This window comes from Rhinolophus sinicus, linkage group LG02 (genome assembly GCF_036562045.2).
Source record: "Rhinolophus sinicus isolate RSC01 linkage group LG02, ASM3656204v1, whole genome shotgun sequence".
Taxonomy (NCBI): Eukaryota; Metazoa; Chordata; class Mammalia; order Chiroptera; family Rhinolophidae; genus Rhinolophus; species Rhinolophus sinicus.
Genome location: NC_133752.1, coordinates 78,498,865 through 78,513,975, shown reverse-complemented (window position 1 = coordinate 78,513,975; position 15,111 = coordinate 78,498,865). Strand labels below are relative to the sequence as shown.

General features: G+C 37.6%; 1 protein-coding gene across 2 annotated transcripts in view; it reads right to left on the bottom strand.

Annotated features, from left to right (window-relative positions):
• Positions 1 to 1,933: 1,933 nt before the first annotated feature.
• GABRB1 (gamma-aminobutyric acid type A receptor subunit beta1) overlaps positions 1,934 to 15,111 on the bottom strand; it is a 351,676-nt gene continuing 338,498 nt past the window's right edge. The window contains exons 9-10 of one of the 2 annotated variants that reach the window (XR_002138112.2): positions 4,217 to 4,655; positions 1,934 to 1,986 (exon numbers count right to left, since the gene is read on the bottom strand). Coding sequence is in view for 1 of the 2 variants with exons in the window: in XM_019741042.2 (XP_019596601.1) it covers positions 4,311 to 4,655 (345 nt within the window). In the remaining variant the exon portion in view is untranslated. Of the gene's footprint in view, positions 1,987 to 4,131; positions 4,656 to 15,111 lie in introns of those variants that run through there. The other variant, XM_019741042.2, reaches the window with a different exon arrangement.

The window sequence follows — 15,111 nt, the reverse complement described above, 5'->3', positions numbered from 1 at the left end:
GATCATCTCTCCCACCCCTGATCCCCTCAACGGCATGGAAATTTGGTATCTGAATATATGAATAGCGACAAATGACATAAAAACACGTCTACTTTTCATGACACATTTCCAGGAGCAGCTCGCTTCAGTCCCTGCCGTTCCTGAGCCCCATTGGTACGCAGCCTTCTCAGCAGTACTGTCCCTTTCTGTGGGGTTGGGGCATGGGGCAGTGACCACAGACGCCGGGTAGAGTTATACAACTGTACACACAAAGTGGCAGAGAAAGAGCAGGAGCTAAAAAGATTCTGGTTTGGGCCCAAATCACTAGTCATTTCACTTCATGAATAAAAGCAAGTGCCTTATAAGCTTACATTATTTACAAGGTTCAGAGTTTTCAAACGTCCACCCAAAGCTGAGGACCACCACGCAACAGGGAACAGTTCAATGAACTATGTACAGAATTTACAAGGAAGTTTACATAATATTCTACATTCCATTAACAAGTTGACCTTTGTGTTTATTGTTTGCTTTCAGGAAACTGAGATATTTTTGTTTTTTTCTGTCCTCATCCCAGTAACTGCTGATGGAACCAACATGAACATATGCTTGCACATATCTTTTTCCTCCGTCTAGGAGATACGATGACACTTTGTGTAGGAAACAAAATTGTGGCACATCACCCTTTGGTAAGATACTATTCAAAATTGTCCATAGACGAAATATTGGAGATTGTTTCCTTTTAGCATTATAAATATATCTTTTTTGTTGGTGTTTAACTTGGCAAATTTTAATTGAGCTCTCTTAACTAAATGTTTATAAAGTAGTCATTGATTTTAGAAAGATGGAATTTAGTTAACATTTCTGTGTATTGTCCATAACATTTGTTTAAGGAAAGCCTAGCCTTGGATTCATAAACCAAACTTTATTTTCTGCACCACATTTTTCTCTCTGCATTTTCAATATCCCTCATTGATTGTAATGCACAATAAAGATGGTATGTATGAAAACACGTATCATTTAGTCAGCAGAATTACCAATGAGTCTGTTGTTTCTATTTGGCAATGTAGAGGAGGGAGGCAATAATCCTGGGTAATTCAAGCTTAAAAGATAGCTTCACCTGGCTCTTTGCCTCAGGAAGCTAGTAAGTGTAATGCACATGTCACCCCTGATGTCTTAAGCCAAAGAACATGAGTGGAAGAAATGGGTGTGTAGTCGTCACTGTCAAATGAAAGATGGGATTTATGCTGGGTCTCACAGGTTAAGTCTATGACATAATCAGAGTTTATGAACTGTGATCATGGGGTCCCCTGGACATGCCTGTAGCATAAGAGAGTGAGTCCGTGCAATTTTCAGCTTCTGCTGCCACTTCTGTAGTGAGGGAGATTACGGCTATTTTCATGGCAAAAAGAAAATAACCTCATAATAGTTAAACAGTAACCCCTCTATTATGTAATGATCTGAATTTCTCAGGAATAGAGACCAGTTTGAGGGCACTTAAGAATGTCTAACAACTTTCATGTTTTATGCACATCATTTTGGGCAAAACAAGGGAGAGAGGCAGAGAACGAAGGAGGGATTTTTTTCTATGCATTGTTCAGCCTGGAAGGAGAGTGAGTTAGGGGCAAAGGAGGGCAGGGTTTGGCTGAGAGGCTTCCAGAAGAAGGAAGTATGGACAGAGGCCATTAACCAGAAATATGGCAGCTTCTCCATTTTTCTGGCCTCCATTACTTCTAAAATCAGAGCTGTTTAACAGGATTTGCGTAACGGTGTCTGTGACCTCACCGTCCAGGAGGGCATACAGTGACACCATTTTGTGCCTGATGGAATATTCAGTCAGGCTTACCAATTTTACATTTTACAAAGGTTAAGATATAATTATTCAAAATGTCCTTTTTTTCTTATCGATACTTTACATCTAAACTACAGCATCAAAATCTTTAGACTTTTAAGGCAAGATAAAAATAATAATAAAATATAAATACCTCAATCTTTTCCAAGAAGAATGATCTAAACAGATAAATAAAGAAACATTATTTTGTTAAGGAACATAGATTACAGATACTTCCATTTTGATTTAGCATTTTATGCTTAAAAGCTTTTTAAAGCTTTGACACCAGAATGATTCATTCCTGTTAGGCATTAGCCAGGTCTCCTTTCCTGTGTTTAAAAGAAACGGCTACACGGTGGTTCTTGGGTGGTCACTGGTAATATTAACCTTACAATCACTGGTATGGTCACTTTCCACTCTATCTGGGCATTTTACAATGACAAAGCATCTCACCCTGCCAAGGAAATAGTTTCAAAATGGATCACTTTATCCCCAGAGACCAGACATTTCCTTGACCAAGGAACTGTGATTATACAATTAAAACCTAAATAAAAATTTGGTCCCCATACCCTACTATTTTTTTATAAAACCATTGAGATAATTTTTCCAGTCAAAGCCGAGTTTTTATATATTTCAGAATGCATATTATCTGTAGTCATAACCATTCATTTATTTTCGGGGTTCTCTTTTTCTCTTGCTTTCTGTAAAAATATCTTATAACTTTCTCTCCTTGGGCTCATCAGTAGGAATTCAGCCTATCTTTCAATTAAGACTATAATTTCTAGCAGTTGATGCTATGGTAAATATGGGCCCTCATCACAGCCTTAGGGAAAAAGTCAGAACATAACATGAGGCAATTATCCCTATTATTACCTCAACATTTATTTCACATCTGTGGAGAAGGTCCCAATCGTCTCCATCACTGGTTGGTCAACTTAGAGTTTCACTCAGCCTTGCAAATGCACATACAGAATATTCAAGCTCAAAAAAATAACAAGGATTTAATGATAGAATGGGATGAATCTCAACTGCAGCTGGTTAGACACGTTTAGAATTGTGTGGTGGGCTATTGAGGGATGCTCTTTCAACCGCGGCCATGACCAAAGTAATCTATGAGCAGAGATAAGGCAGAGCAGTAATGACAGTGATTAATGAGTGTACACAGTGTCTATACGTTAGGGGCTGGTTTAAATATTTGAAAGCCCAGTGAGTTTGTCATTGTTGCTGTTATCTATGGTTTTGCTATTTTTAGGTTTTCTTTGAAATAGAAATCTGACCTTGGAGAACTATGACACCAGAATGGGTGTGTATGCCTTTCCTGATGCAATCACTTAATATTTTGGAATGCAGAGCTCAGAGAGCAGAGCCATAAGGTGCTAGCTGAGGCCTGTGTAATTAGCCTGTCAGCATTACATACTGCTCTCTGGAAGGCTAAGAAATATACACTATTTGATTTAAGATTTGGCAGCTCAGGTAACTGCCCAGGCACCCTATTCACGGCACATAAGTCTTGCCTTCTTCATGGAAAGGGTAATATTTTTCTCAAGCAAAAATTGCTCACTATTCTCCTTTTTAAGCTCCCTCCCCTATTCACCTTTCTCTCACTCTCTCTAGAGCAGAAACTAGGGAATGTGATGGCACGGCTTCAGGGCACAACATCAAGTGATTCCAGGCTAATGAAATGAGTTCAGGGTTGCTCATTTGAAATGGTTAAAAGAAAGAGGTCATTTACACCCAAACTCCTTATTCTCAAGAAGAAAAGAAAATGCCCTCAATGGTTACCAGGTTGGATTCTAATGTTAATTTTAAATCAGTCTGGAAGTCTGAGAAACAACCATTTGTAGAATATCCAGTTTGATGGAGCAGTGAAGCTGGCAGATTGGATTTGCATAACCTCCCTCAGACCTTGCCAGTCCCTCCCTTCTCTTCCACGGAGCTGAGACCCCTACAAGGGAGTCAGGCAGATTTGGGAGTCTGTGTGTGTGGGGTCTTCCTTCCTCTTCTAGGCTCCTTTTTGTCTTTCCATCTTCCTGGAAATCTGTAACTTGTCAATGGCTTTGTTTTTTTCTTCTGAGATCCTGGAAATTGTGTTGTTTTTTGGCAGCATGAGATTGTTACAGTTTACCAGGAAGCAGTGCGCACAGAGAGCTAGGTCTTTCATTCTTATTTAAAAAAATAAATCAATAAATTCGAGGGCGAGGAAGGACTACTCATGACCTACCTACCTACTTCTCTGTGTGTGTGTGTTTGTTTGTAAACATGGCAATTAATAAGCTCTGAAAGAGCTGATAACCTGGACCACAGTAGACTGGAAAAAAATAGTGTTTTGTTTTTTTTTGACGTAAACATGGTGCAGTAATAAAATTGATATGCAAGACCTATAACCAATTAGATGGCTGAATCTCTTACCTCAAAAAGCACAGCAGTGTCGCTGTGGGGGACCTGTGGGGTTAAACATCAAGAGAAGAGGAAAATCGTCGTTCCCGAACCTTTAGGGCAGACCTTAGTGTACATAGTAAAGCCAGTAAACGACGTTGAAAAGCGAAAAGGTGATGGGGAAAAACATTCGGGACCACTTGTCTATGGAGTTCACGTCCGTCAAGTCGGGGATTTTGACTTTGAGCTGCGAGGCGCGCCTGCGGATGCGCCCCTTGCTGTGCGCGCCGTGTCTCTCCAGCGCGCGCCCGTACGCCTCGCGGCTGCTCATCGGCTTGCGGTACTGGATGCTGGCGCTGTCGTACGAGTACATGGTGGCCTTGGGGTCGCTCACGCCTGTGAGCACTTCCGAGCTGCTCGTCTCGTTCCTGATTTCCAGGGTGCTGAGGAGAATGTTGCCGTGGGCGTCGACCTGACGGAGACAGGACACGCTCAGGCACAACTGCTAGGACATTCGCTTGTTTTCGTTAACCTGTAACTGATGACACCGCATGGGGCTCATTAAACACTGTATCCCTAGACACCTTGCTCTGCGTGCCTCCTGGACCTGGATTCCCCCTCTCTCATCTGCCATCTATCGTTTATCATATCCATCCATCCATCCATCCATCCATCCATCCATCCATCCATCACTTATCTCCACTCACAGAACATATTTATGTGTGTATGCATGTAGACTATATGCACTTATATATTATTTTTGTAGTTAAACCATTTATTATGTACATATATACAGAGGGTGCCAAAAATGAAAAAAAAGTGAGTAAATTAAAAAAATATAGGTAGGTCTATGGATCTGTAAACATAGCAATTAAAGTTTGTTTCATCTATCAAAGTGACTGTGTACTTAAGATTCTTTTAATAAAACCATTGAATATATATACGTATATCTGTCTATATACAGATATACGTATATATGGTGTCAAAAATGTATACACATTTTAAGAAAGGAAAAAAGCTGTATTAAAATTGTAATACTCAATATATACCGATAACAAAGATGAATACAAGTCACGTTTGACTTCTGTAATTACAAGAGGTGCTCAAAGTGGTTACCATCAGTGTCCAGACACTTCTGATTACAGTGAACTACTGCTTGAGCAACGTTGACCAAAGTGTCCACTTGTATACATTTTTGACACCCCCAGTATAATGTTTGTATATATGTATGCATATATATGGCATTTTTTTCTTGTTACAAAAGTGGTACATGGAAATGTTTAAAACTAGAAACAGGAAACAAAAAAAGTAAAAGTTCATAATCTCACCTTCAGAGTCCATTATTTTTAATATCCTGCTAATCTATTCTTTTCTATTCATGTATACTTAAAAAACAGGCTCACTAGGTATCTTTTGCTTGGCAATCTGCTTTTGTCAGTTAATAGTATAGCCTGGTCAACTCTCCATGTTATTAAATATTCCTCTGTGACATCATTTATCAATAGCTTATATGAATAAACCACAATTGAATTAATTGTTAAATGCTAAGGCTTGTTTTATTTTTGTAGTATATAAACAAACCTGCAAGGAACATCTTTAAGCTAAATCTTTGTGCATATCCATAATTATTTCCTCAGTCTATACTGGCAGAAATGGGATTTGTGGGATACTTTGACTTTTGTTTCTTCACCATCATTCATTGTTGCTTTCTGCCATTTCAGTGATTTCTACGTGAGATTTCCTGGTTCTTCTCTTTGCTATGTCCACATACATAGTTTTTGGAACCAAAAGAAATGTGAGCACATTTGGCCTACAATGTGACTTTGTCTAAATTCAAGCTGATGTTCTTTGCAAACTGATTTACCTAGAGGAGACATGGTTGGTTCATTCATGCAAATGAGTTTGAAATACTTCCAAGGGCAACAGAGGCAGCTGTGTTTGAATCTAGTGTTATTAGCACAGTACCTGATTTACCGTAAGTGCTTCATAAATGCTTTTGAATGAAACTATCTCAGTAAACACTTGTTGAAAACCCAAGGTATAGGTAGGAAGGCAAAAGAACCAGGTGATGAAGAAAGAGATAGAGAAAAGCATAGGAGAAGGCAAAAACAAACAAGAGAGAAAGAAAAGAAAGGTACAGCGGGTGGGATGTGATGTTGGTACATTACAGATGAGAACTAAGATTTATTGTGTCCACCAGTGATTCCTGGCCTTCACTATATCCCACAGTGAATATAGTGATGCAGTCGATAGCTTTAAACTTCAAGTTAGTTGGAAAGTGATGATGACTGAATCTGGCCTCTCTCTCTCTTTCTCCATTTTCATCCATCATCATCTCCCTCTGTGAAGCATTTTGTTCTAGTCTAACTGAGCTACACATCATGCCCTCACCGACACTTCTGGCTTCTTCATTCAGGGAGTTATTAACTTTTGTTGTTGTTAATGACTACTGTTATTGAATCCTACTGTGTAATTTATCTCAGTTATTTCTTATAACAACACTATGAACTATATGATAGTGTCTTAGCTCAGCAGATGAGGAAACAGAGGCTCAGAAATCCGAAGTAAATTGCCTACGATTAAATAGAGGATAGGTGCCCAATTTGGGATTAAAACACAGGATACTCTTTGTCTCAAATATAATTTTCCCTCCTTTTTGTATGTTAATCACTATGTTTTCTTCAAGACTCAATTTCAATCCACTTCCTCTGTGTACCTGTGTACTTTACCATAGTAACCTCAAGAACTAACTTACTTTTCCGCTCTCTCTCTCAACAAACATTTATTGAGTGCTTACTATGTGTCAGATACATAGTTAGGTATCCAGGATGTGGGGTGTGTGTGATAGTGTAAGTCTATGGTTGAGAAAAATCATGCATATGAAAGTTTAGATTACTCAGGAGAATGGTAATCTAAAGGAGCAAAGTGTTGAATTCAGTAGAAACGGGACAAATACATGAGAAGATAAAGTGGTGCACATGATTTTGCTAGGTACTGTGACATTCCAGTGAAGAGACTAATACAACATGGATTATTGTCCTTCAGATAATAATTTTAGAGCTACAGAGTGAGATACAATATTGGGAGTGACAAGAGTTTTTAACGGACCATGATTAGGGGTTCGTAAAAGTGATAAATCATTGGGGGTCAAGGAAAGCTTCATGAAGAAGGAGTGGCTCGTATTGGGTTTTAAAGGAAGAGTAGAGGACAGAACAAAGAATCGGGAGTCAAAAACTGCTTTCTCATCCTGGTGTTATTAACTCAGTTTCCTTATCTATAAATGAAAGGTTTTCACTAGGTAATCTCAAAGGTTTGTTTTCAGTTTTGACAGTCTTTGATTATGGACAATATTCCAGGCAGAGGACATAGCATAATAAAAAAATACTTGTAAAACTGAATCACTTGATCTGTATTGTATGCATTATTAAGTTACATTATTATGAAATCTTGCTAAGTAAACAAGTTGCTAGAATTTAGAATCAGCATACAGATGCTCCTCATTAAACAGAAGTCATGGCAAGAGAGGTACATTTTATTAAGATATTCCGATTAACCTTGGTGCCGACTCAAATGCGCTTATAAGTTACATAAGGTTTATTAGTCTGTGCAAATCCCTCGAAATATTCTGTCATTGAGCTAGAAATCATAGGTGTAAGTGGTTTGACATATAAAATAATGAGTCCATTTTTGCAAGTACTCATTAAAGCAGATTTCATTATTGTATATAGTTAAATCAACATTACCGTGTTTTTTATTAGGAAAATTTAAGAAGTGTTATATAATAATTCTTGCCCATCTCCAGTCTCTCTTCTACAGTCTAGTTTTTATCCTAAGAACTGTTGTTCCCAACTCTGTAAGTGTGAGTGTGTGTGTGTGTGTGTGTGTGTATGTGGGCATGATCATGAATTTCTTCTGAAGCGTGAGATTTCATCCCCCATCCTACAAGCTTTTTGCTGCAGGGTAAGGTGGATGTGTGGTAGTCGCCACTGCCGACATCAGCAAGTGTTCAGGTGGCTCTGCCCTAACCCTTGCCCTTTGGAAAACAGCGGTTTCGCTTTGCCTCAAACACTAAGAACATCCATGGTATCCTTATATCCACAGCTAGCACAGCTTTCCAAAAACAGTATCCATGGGAAAAGTAGCCATGGTTGTTTCACATCTTCAGAAGCAGTAAGGGACCACGTTATGCATTGCTGTAACATCAAAAATAGTCAAACGCGGCCTACTTAGTAAGGAAATGGCAACATCTGAGTTGGACACAATCCAGACATCAAAGATTTTAAAACCTTGAAGCAAGTGGAAGTAAAGCAAATGAAAATGTCAACATACTGGATCTCTAGGACAGATACAGACTAATAGATTTCCTCAAACATTGCTGATGTTGAAATAACTGTTTAGTGAGATGATCATTCTCCACTCTTCAAGTTTGCCTTAAAGTAAGGAATTTCCACTCCAATCCCCAGGACAGAAGTTATGGGAGGAACACTTCCAGCTTTTTTTGTGTTTCTCCTTTTTCACTGCTCCCCACTGACCTATCTGATGTCTACATTTGGAAAAAGGAGACAAGCATACTTCACTCTGTACCTTCTGGATTTTTCTTTCCCTCTGAACCACTCACAGAGAAGGTACAATCCAGTTAGGGACATGCATATTGAACCTGTTACATTGGTGGGTAAGGCCTGCAGTTGCTCAGTGGTTCCAGTGATTGAGAGGTAAGTCTGTCTAATAGTGGGGGGAATGACTACATTCTATTAAGCAACATTCCTCAAATCAACGTCACTGATTTTTTATTTTTTTATTTTTTACTTTAGAGTATCACTGAGCCTAAATTTAGAAAAAATGAATACAATTATTGTTAAGGCTTCAAGAAGACCAACAAAGAACCCTTTCTCAGATTATCAAAATGCAAGCTTTAGATGATTAATAAAGGGGAGCAGAGAATGAGGCTTAGGATCTACAGCCTCAAGGGCTTGCTAATACTTCACCCACATCCCACTCCCTATTGGACAGGCATATTTTCTGTTCTGTAAGAGGTTAGTTTAGGTGGATCATGGGTAAATGTTTAAAATGTTAATAGTTCATTCATTCATTCACTTATTCGATAACTCTTTATTGTCTACTATGCATCAGCACTGTTCCAGACACTGATGAAGAAATCAGCCCCTCCATAAGCAACAGGACATCATATTAGAAGTTCAAGGATCTCAAACAATAAAACTTAATCTTGCACCCTTCTGTTCAAACCCTGTGACTTCCCCATCTTCTATTGGTTCTAAATGTGTTATTAGACAAATACTATGACCTCTTTCAAACCTGGGTTTTTAGTTCTCTTTTTAACGGACTTTTTTAAGCCTGTTCACTGTAACCATGAGCTCCACCTTCTCTTTGCCGGCTGAGCCTTTCTCTCATCTTCCCTCCTAAAGGTCGTGATAACGCACCTTGAGGCCTGCTGACCACAGGCAAACCTTGGAGGGGCTCACCTATAAAGGAAAGCCTTGGATTTCATTGCAGAGACCTGAGATACGAGGGGACAATGCAGCTTCTGGCTGGTGAACCCTCTCTTTTCTTTCTACAGTATAGTGTTTATTAACCACAGCTCTTGTTTTTAAATTCTGAGGACACAGCAGTCCTAGGAAGATAGTAGAGAACAAAACAGACAAGGTTCTTGAACTGTTGGCTCTTATCTTCTTATGGAGAAAAACATTACCGTGTTCTTTTCTATGAAAATTTAAGAAGTGTCATGTAACAGAAGGAGGAAATACCTTCTTACCCCCAAAATTAGTTTTTTAAAAATTAAGTAGCCTTATGCTTAAAACAAAATAGCTATACATATTGCTTTTACTGCATTTAGAAAAATATAACCAGCGTACTAACTTGGTGATTGTGTGTGTGTGTGTGTGTGTGTGTGTGTGTATGTGTGTGTTTAATATTACATTCATGCTCACATCTCATTATAATGACTGAAAATTTTAAAGTAATTACACCTTTCCTTCTTTTCTTCTGGACTTTACTACTGAGCTGCCTACAAGATAGATCTGCATGGATGTTTAAAGGCTTTTAGTCTCTAATGATGGCAGAACTCTTGATCTTTTCTCTTCTTATCTAAGTTACTCCTCCTCCTGAGTGTCCCACTAGGATGCTGGTCTGGGATGGCAGGGACTTTGCCTTATTCACTATAGTTTTCCCAGAGCTGAGAAAAGTGTTTAGCCTATAGGAGCTTTCAATAAATATCTGTCGAATGAATGAATGGATGAATGAATGAATGAATAATAATACATAGTAAAAGGTCATGATGGTTAATTTTATTTGTCAACCTGGTTAAGCTATGGTGCCTAGTTGTTTGGTCAGGCACTAGTCTCGATGTTGCTGTGAAGGCATTTTGTAGATGTAACTGATATTTATGGTCAGTTACTGTAAGTGAAGGCGTTTCTACTTCATGATGTAGGTGGACTCATCCTATCAGCTGGAAGCCTTAAGAGCAAAAACTGAAGATTCTCAGAAAAGAAGAAATTATGCCTGAAGATTGTGCTTCTATACACCAATAACCAACTATGAAAAAGAGAAATTAAGAAAACAATCTTAGTTACAATTGCATTAAACATAATAAAATACATAGAAATAAATTTAACTGAGGATGTGAGAGACCTGTTCACTGAAAACTACGACATTGATGAAAAGAACTGAAGAAGACATAAATAAATGGAAAGATATTCTGTGCTCATGGATTGGAAGAATTAATGTTGTTTAAATGTCCATACTACTCAAAGCAATCTACAGATTCAATGTAATTCTTATCAAAATTTCAATGGTATTTTTCACAGAAATAGAATAAACAATTCTAAAATTTGTATGGAACCACAAAAGACCCTGAATAGCTAAAGCAATCTTGAGGAAGTAACATGCACCCTAATTTCAAACTATATTACAAAGCTATAATAATCAAAACATTATGGTATTGGCATAAAAACAGACATACAGAATAGAGAGCCCAGAAATAACCCACACATATCTAGTTAATTAAGTTATGACAAAGGAGTCAAGAATACGCAATGGGGAGAGAACAATCTCTGCAATAAATAGACAGTCACATGTAAAAGAATGAAACTGGACAACTATTTTGCATCATACACAAAAAATAACTCAAAATGAATTAAAGACTTGAATATAAGACCTGAAACTGTAAAACAACTAGAAGAAAACATAGGCAGTAATAACCTAGGCATTGGTCTTTGTGATGATTTTTTGGTTTTGACACCAAAAGCAAAGCCAACAAAAGGAAAAAAATAAACAAACTAAAAAGCTTCTGCACAGTGAGGGAAACCATCAACAAAATTAAAAGCCAATATATGAAATGGGAGAAAATATTTGCAAATCATATATCTGATAAGGGGTTGATATCCAAAATATATAAAGAATGCATACAACTCAATAGCAAAACAAACAAATAAACAAACAAAAAACCCACAAACAATTCTATTAAGAAATGGATAGAGCATCTGAATAGACATTTCTCCAAAGAAGACATACAAATGGTCAACAGATACATGAAAAGATGTTCAACATCTCTAATCATCAGACAAATGCCAATCAAAACCACAATGAGATATCACCTCGCACCTTTTACGATGGGCATTATAAAAAAATACAAGAAACACCAAAGCAAGGATGTGGATAAAAGTGCACTGTTGGTGGGGTTGTAAATTGGTGCAGTCACTATGGGAAACAGTATGGAGGTTCCTCAAAAAATAGAACTACTATATGATCCAGCAATTTCACTTCTGGGTATTTATTTGAAGAAAATGAAAACACTAACTCAAAAAGATATAGGACCCCCATGTTTGTTGTAAAAAATGTTTGCTTTTTTTTTACAATATCCAAGATAGCGAAATAACCCAATTGTCCATCAATAGATGCATGGATAAAGAAATTGTGATCTATCTATCTATCTATCTATCTATCTATCTATCTATCTACCTACCTACCTACCTATATCTATGTATCTATATCTATATCTATATCTATATCTATATCTATATCTGTATCTGTATCTATATCTATATCATCTATATCTATATCTGTATCAGCATGGATGGACCTTGAAAGCATTATGTTAAATGAAATAAGTCAGACAGAGAAAGACAAATATTATATGATGTCACTTATATGGAGACTCTAAACAAACAAACAAACAAACAAACAAAAACAGCAAGCTCACAGATACAGAGAAGAGATTGGTGGTTGCTAGAGGTCGGGAGTGGGGCAAGCAAAATAGGTGAAGGATGTCAAAACGTATAGACTTCCAGTTATAAAATAAACAAGTCCTGGGGCGCTAATGTACAACATGGTGGCTGTAGTTAATAATATTGTATTGCATATTTGAAAGCTGCTAAAAGAGTAGATCATAAAAGTTCTCATTACGAGAAAAAAATATCTGTAACTATATGGTGATGGGTGTTAACTAAAGTTACCGTATGATCATTTCACAATATATACAAATATTGAATCATTATGTTGTATACTTGAAACTAATATAATGTTGTATGTTGATTATACCTCAATAAAAAATAAAATAGAAACTGTGTGAAAACTTAACATCTTAAACAGAATTGGTTAGAGAGAAAAAAAGAGGAATAAATGAAGTTTTGTGGAGAGAAAAAAATTCTGCCTCATGACTGTAACATAGAAATCCAGGGTTTCCAGCATATTCTACAGATTTCAGATTTACCATTTTCCACAATCACATGAACCGATTCCTTAACATAAATCTCTTTTTGTATGTATGTTTGTTCTGTTTCTATTGGTTCTGTTTCTCTGAAGAACCCTGACTGATACAAAGGGTACGGCTAAATTCATGAGGGTGGTTTTCAAATGACTAAATTCCAGAAAACATTGATGTGGTGGCCATATTTATTCCCTCAATATAAACCCTAAGCCAATGTCCAAATTCATTTTCTAGCTTGGGTCTAGCTATTCTCCCACCCTCTTACTTTCTCATCCTCTCCTTTTCTCTGCCCCCAACATCCCCAAACAATGCCTTAGGCTGTGAAAAATGTTGCCAGTCACTGAATTTAATTGTTCTCGATATTTTCAATATATAAATATAGCAGAACTCATTTAGGTGTAATTGGAATAAAATATAATCTTGTTTTCAGTGGCAGTTTTAAAGCCCTGTTGAGAAATGCCTCTGGGTTCAATCTACTTTGCAAACAGAAAGCTATTTCCTTCTTGCCAGGCAATTCAATTAGATTCCTATTTACTGAGTGAGTCTGAAGTACAGAGCAGGAAGGCAAGTGCAGTGACGCTGGCCACAGAATGAGCTGCCCTCCAGAAGCCTGCCATCTACTTAAAGAAGCTTGCCAGGGGACCGGATGCCTTGGCGTGTACAGAGCAGAGAGCCAAATAGCCACACCTTCCACTTACCCACCCTGGATTCACGCTGCTGCTCTCACTCATTGTTCTCACCAGGCTGCCAACCCTCAATCCCTTAGCCTCAAATTCCTAAAACGTTTTTCTTTGGGGGTCGAAAGGGGATGAGAGGCTTTGCTGGAGATGATTTGCATGTCTTGACAAGTAGTGGTAGAAGTGGAAACTTTAATATTTTGAGAAGCAATGGAAGGTTAACAACAAACATACATGAATCTAAATAACTACACATTATATTATTCAGCAAATAGAGATGATGAAAGGTAAAATGAAACAACTGTCAATTTTCCAGAACAGTGCTCAGGTAGATAAATTTACCCTGGATCCTTTTCTTTCCCTTATTTCCCTCATTCGGTGTATTAGCAGATCCTAATATTTTATATTAATTTCAGGTGTACAGCATAGTGGTTAGACATTTATACAATTTAAGAAGCGATCCCCCTGACTAGTCTAGTACCCATCTGGCATTATACACACTTATAACCATATTATTGGTTATTCCTTATGCTATATCCTACATTCCCATGACTACTGTGTAACAACCATTTCATAAGTTTTAGTCCCTTTACTTTTTCACCCACTCCCAACCCCCTTCCCATCTGGCAACCATCCAAATGTTCTCTGTATCTTTGAGTATGTTTGTTTGTGTATTTTGCTCTTTAGATTCCACTTACAAGTGAAATCATGTGACATTTGTCTTTCTCTGTCTGACTTACTACGCTCAGCACAATACCCTCTAGGTCTATCTCTGTTGCTGCAGATGGCAAGATTTCATTCATGTTTTTATGGTTGAGTAATATTCCGTTGTATATGCGTACCATTTCCTCTTTATCCATTCATCCATCCATTCAGGAACACCCAGGTTGCCTTTATATCTTGGCCATTATAAATAATGTTGAAATGAACATATGGATGTACATGTCCTCTTGAAGTAGCATTTTGGGTTTCTTTGAATAAATACCCAGAAGTGGGATTACTGGATCCTTCTTTGTCTCTTGTTATAGCCTTTGTTTTAAAGTCTTTTTTTCGGTATAATTATTGCTACCCCAGCTTTTCTCTTCTTTTTTTTCATTTCTATTTTCATGAAATATCTTTTTACTTTCAGTCTGTGTATGTCTTTCAATCTGAAGGGAGTCTCTTGTAGGCAGCACATGTAAGGGTCTTGTTTTCTTATCCACTTAGCCACCCTGTGTCTTTTGATTAGAGCACTTAGTCTATTTACATTTAAAGTAATTATTGATAGACATGACCTGACTAGCTTCTCATCATTTTCTTCACCAGAATTATCACCATTCACCGTTATATACGGAACTTATTTCCATGTTTGTCAATAACCTCAACTGAAATGTAAGCTCCAGAGGTGCAGCTGCTTTTTTGTTGCTGTTGTTGTTCATTAGTATATGTCTCCCTTACTCCTCCAGAACCAAGCCTGAGATACTCCTAAGGAGGGCCTGATACATGCCTGCAGAATGAGGAACTCTGAAACTCAGACTTGGAGCTATCTC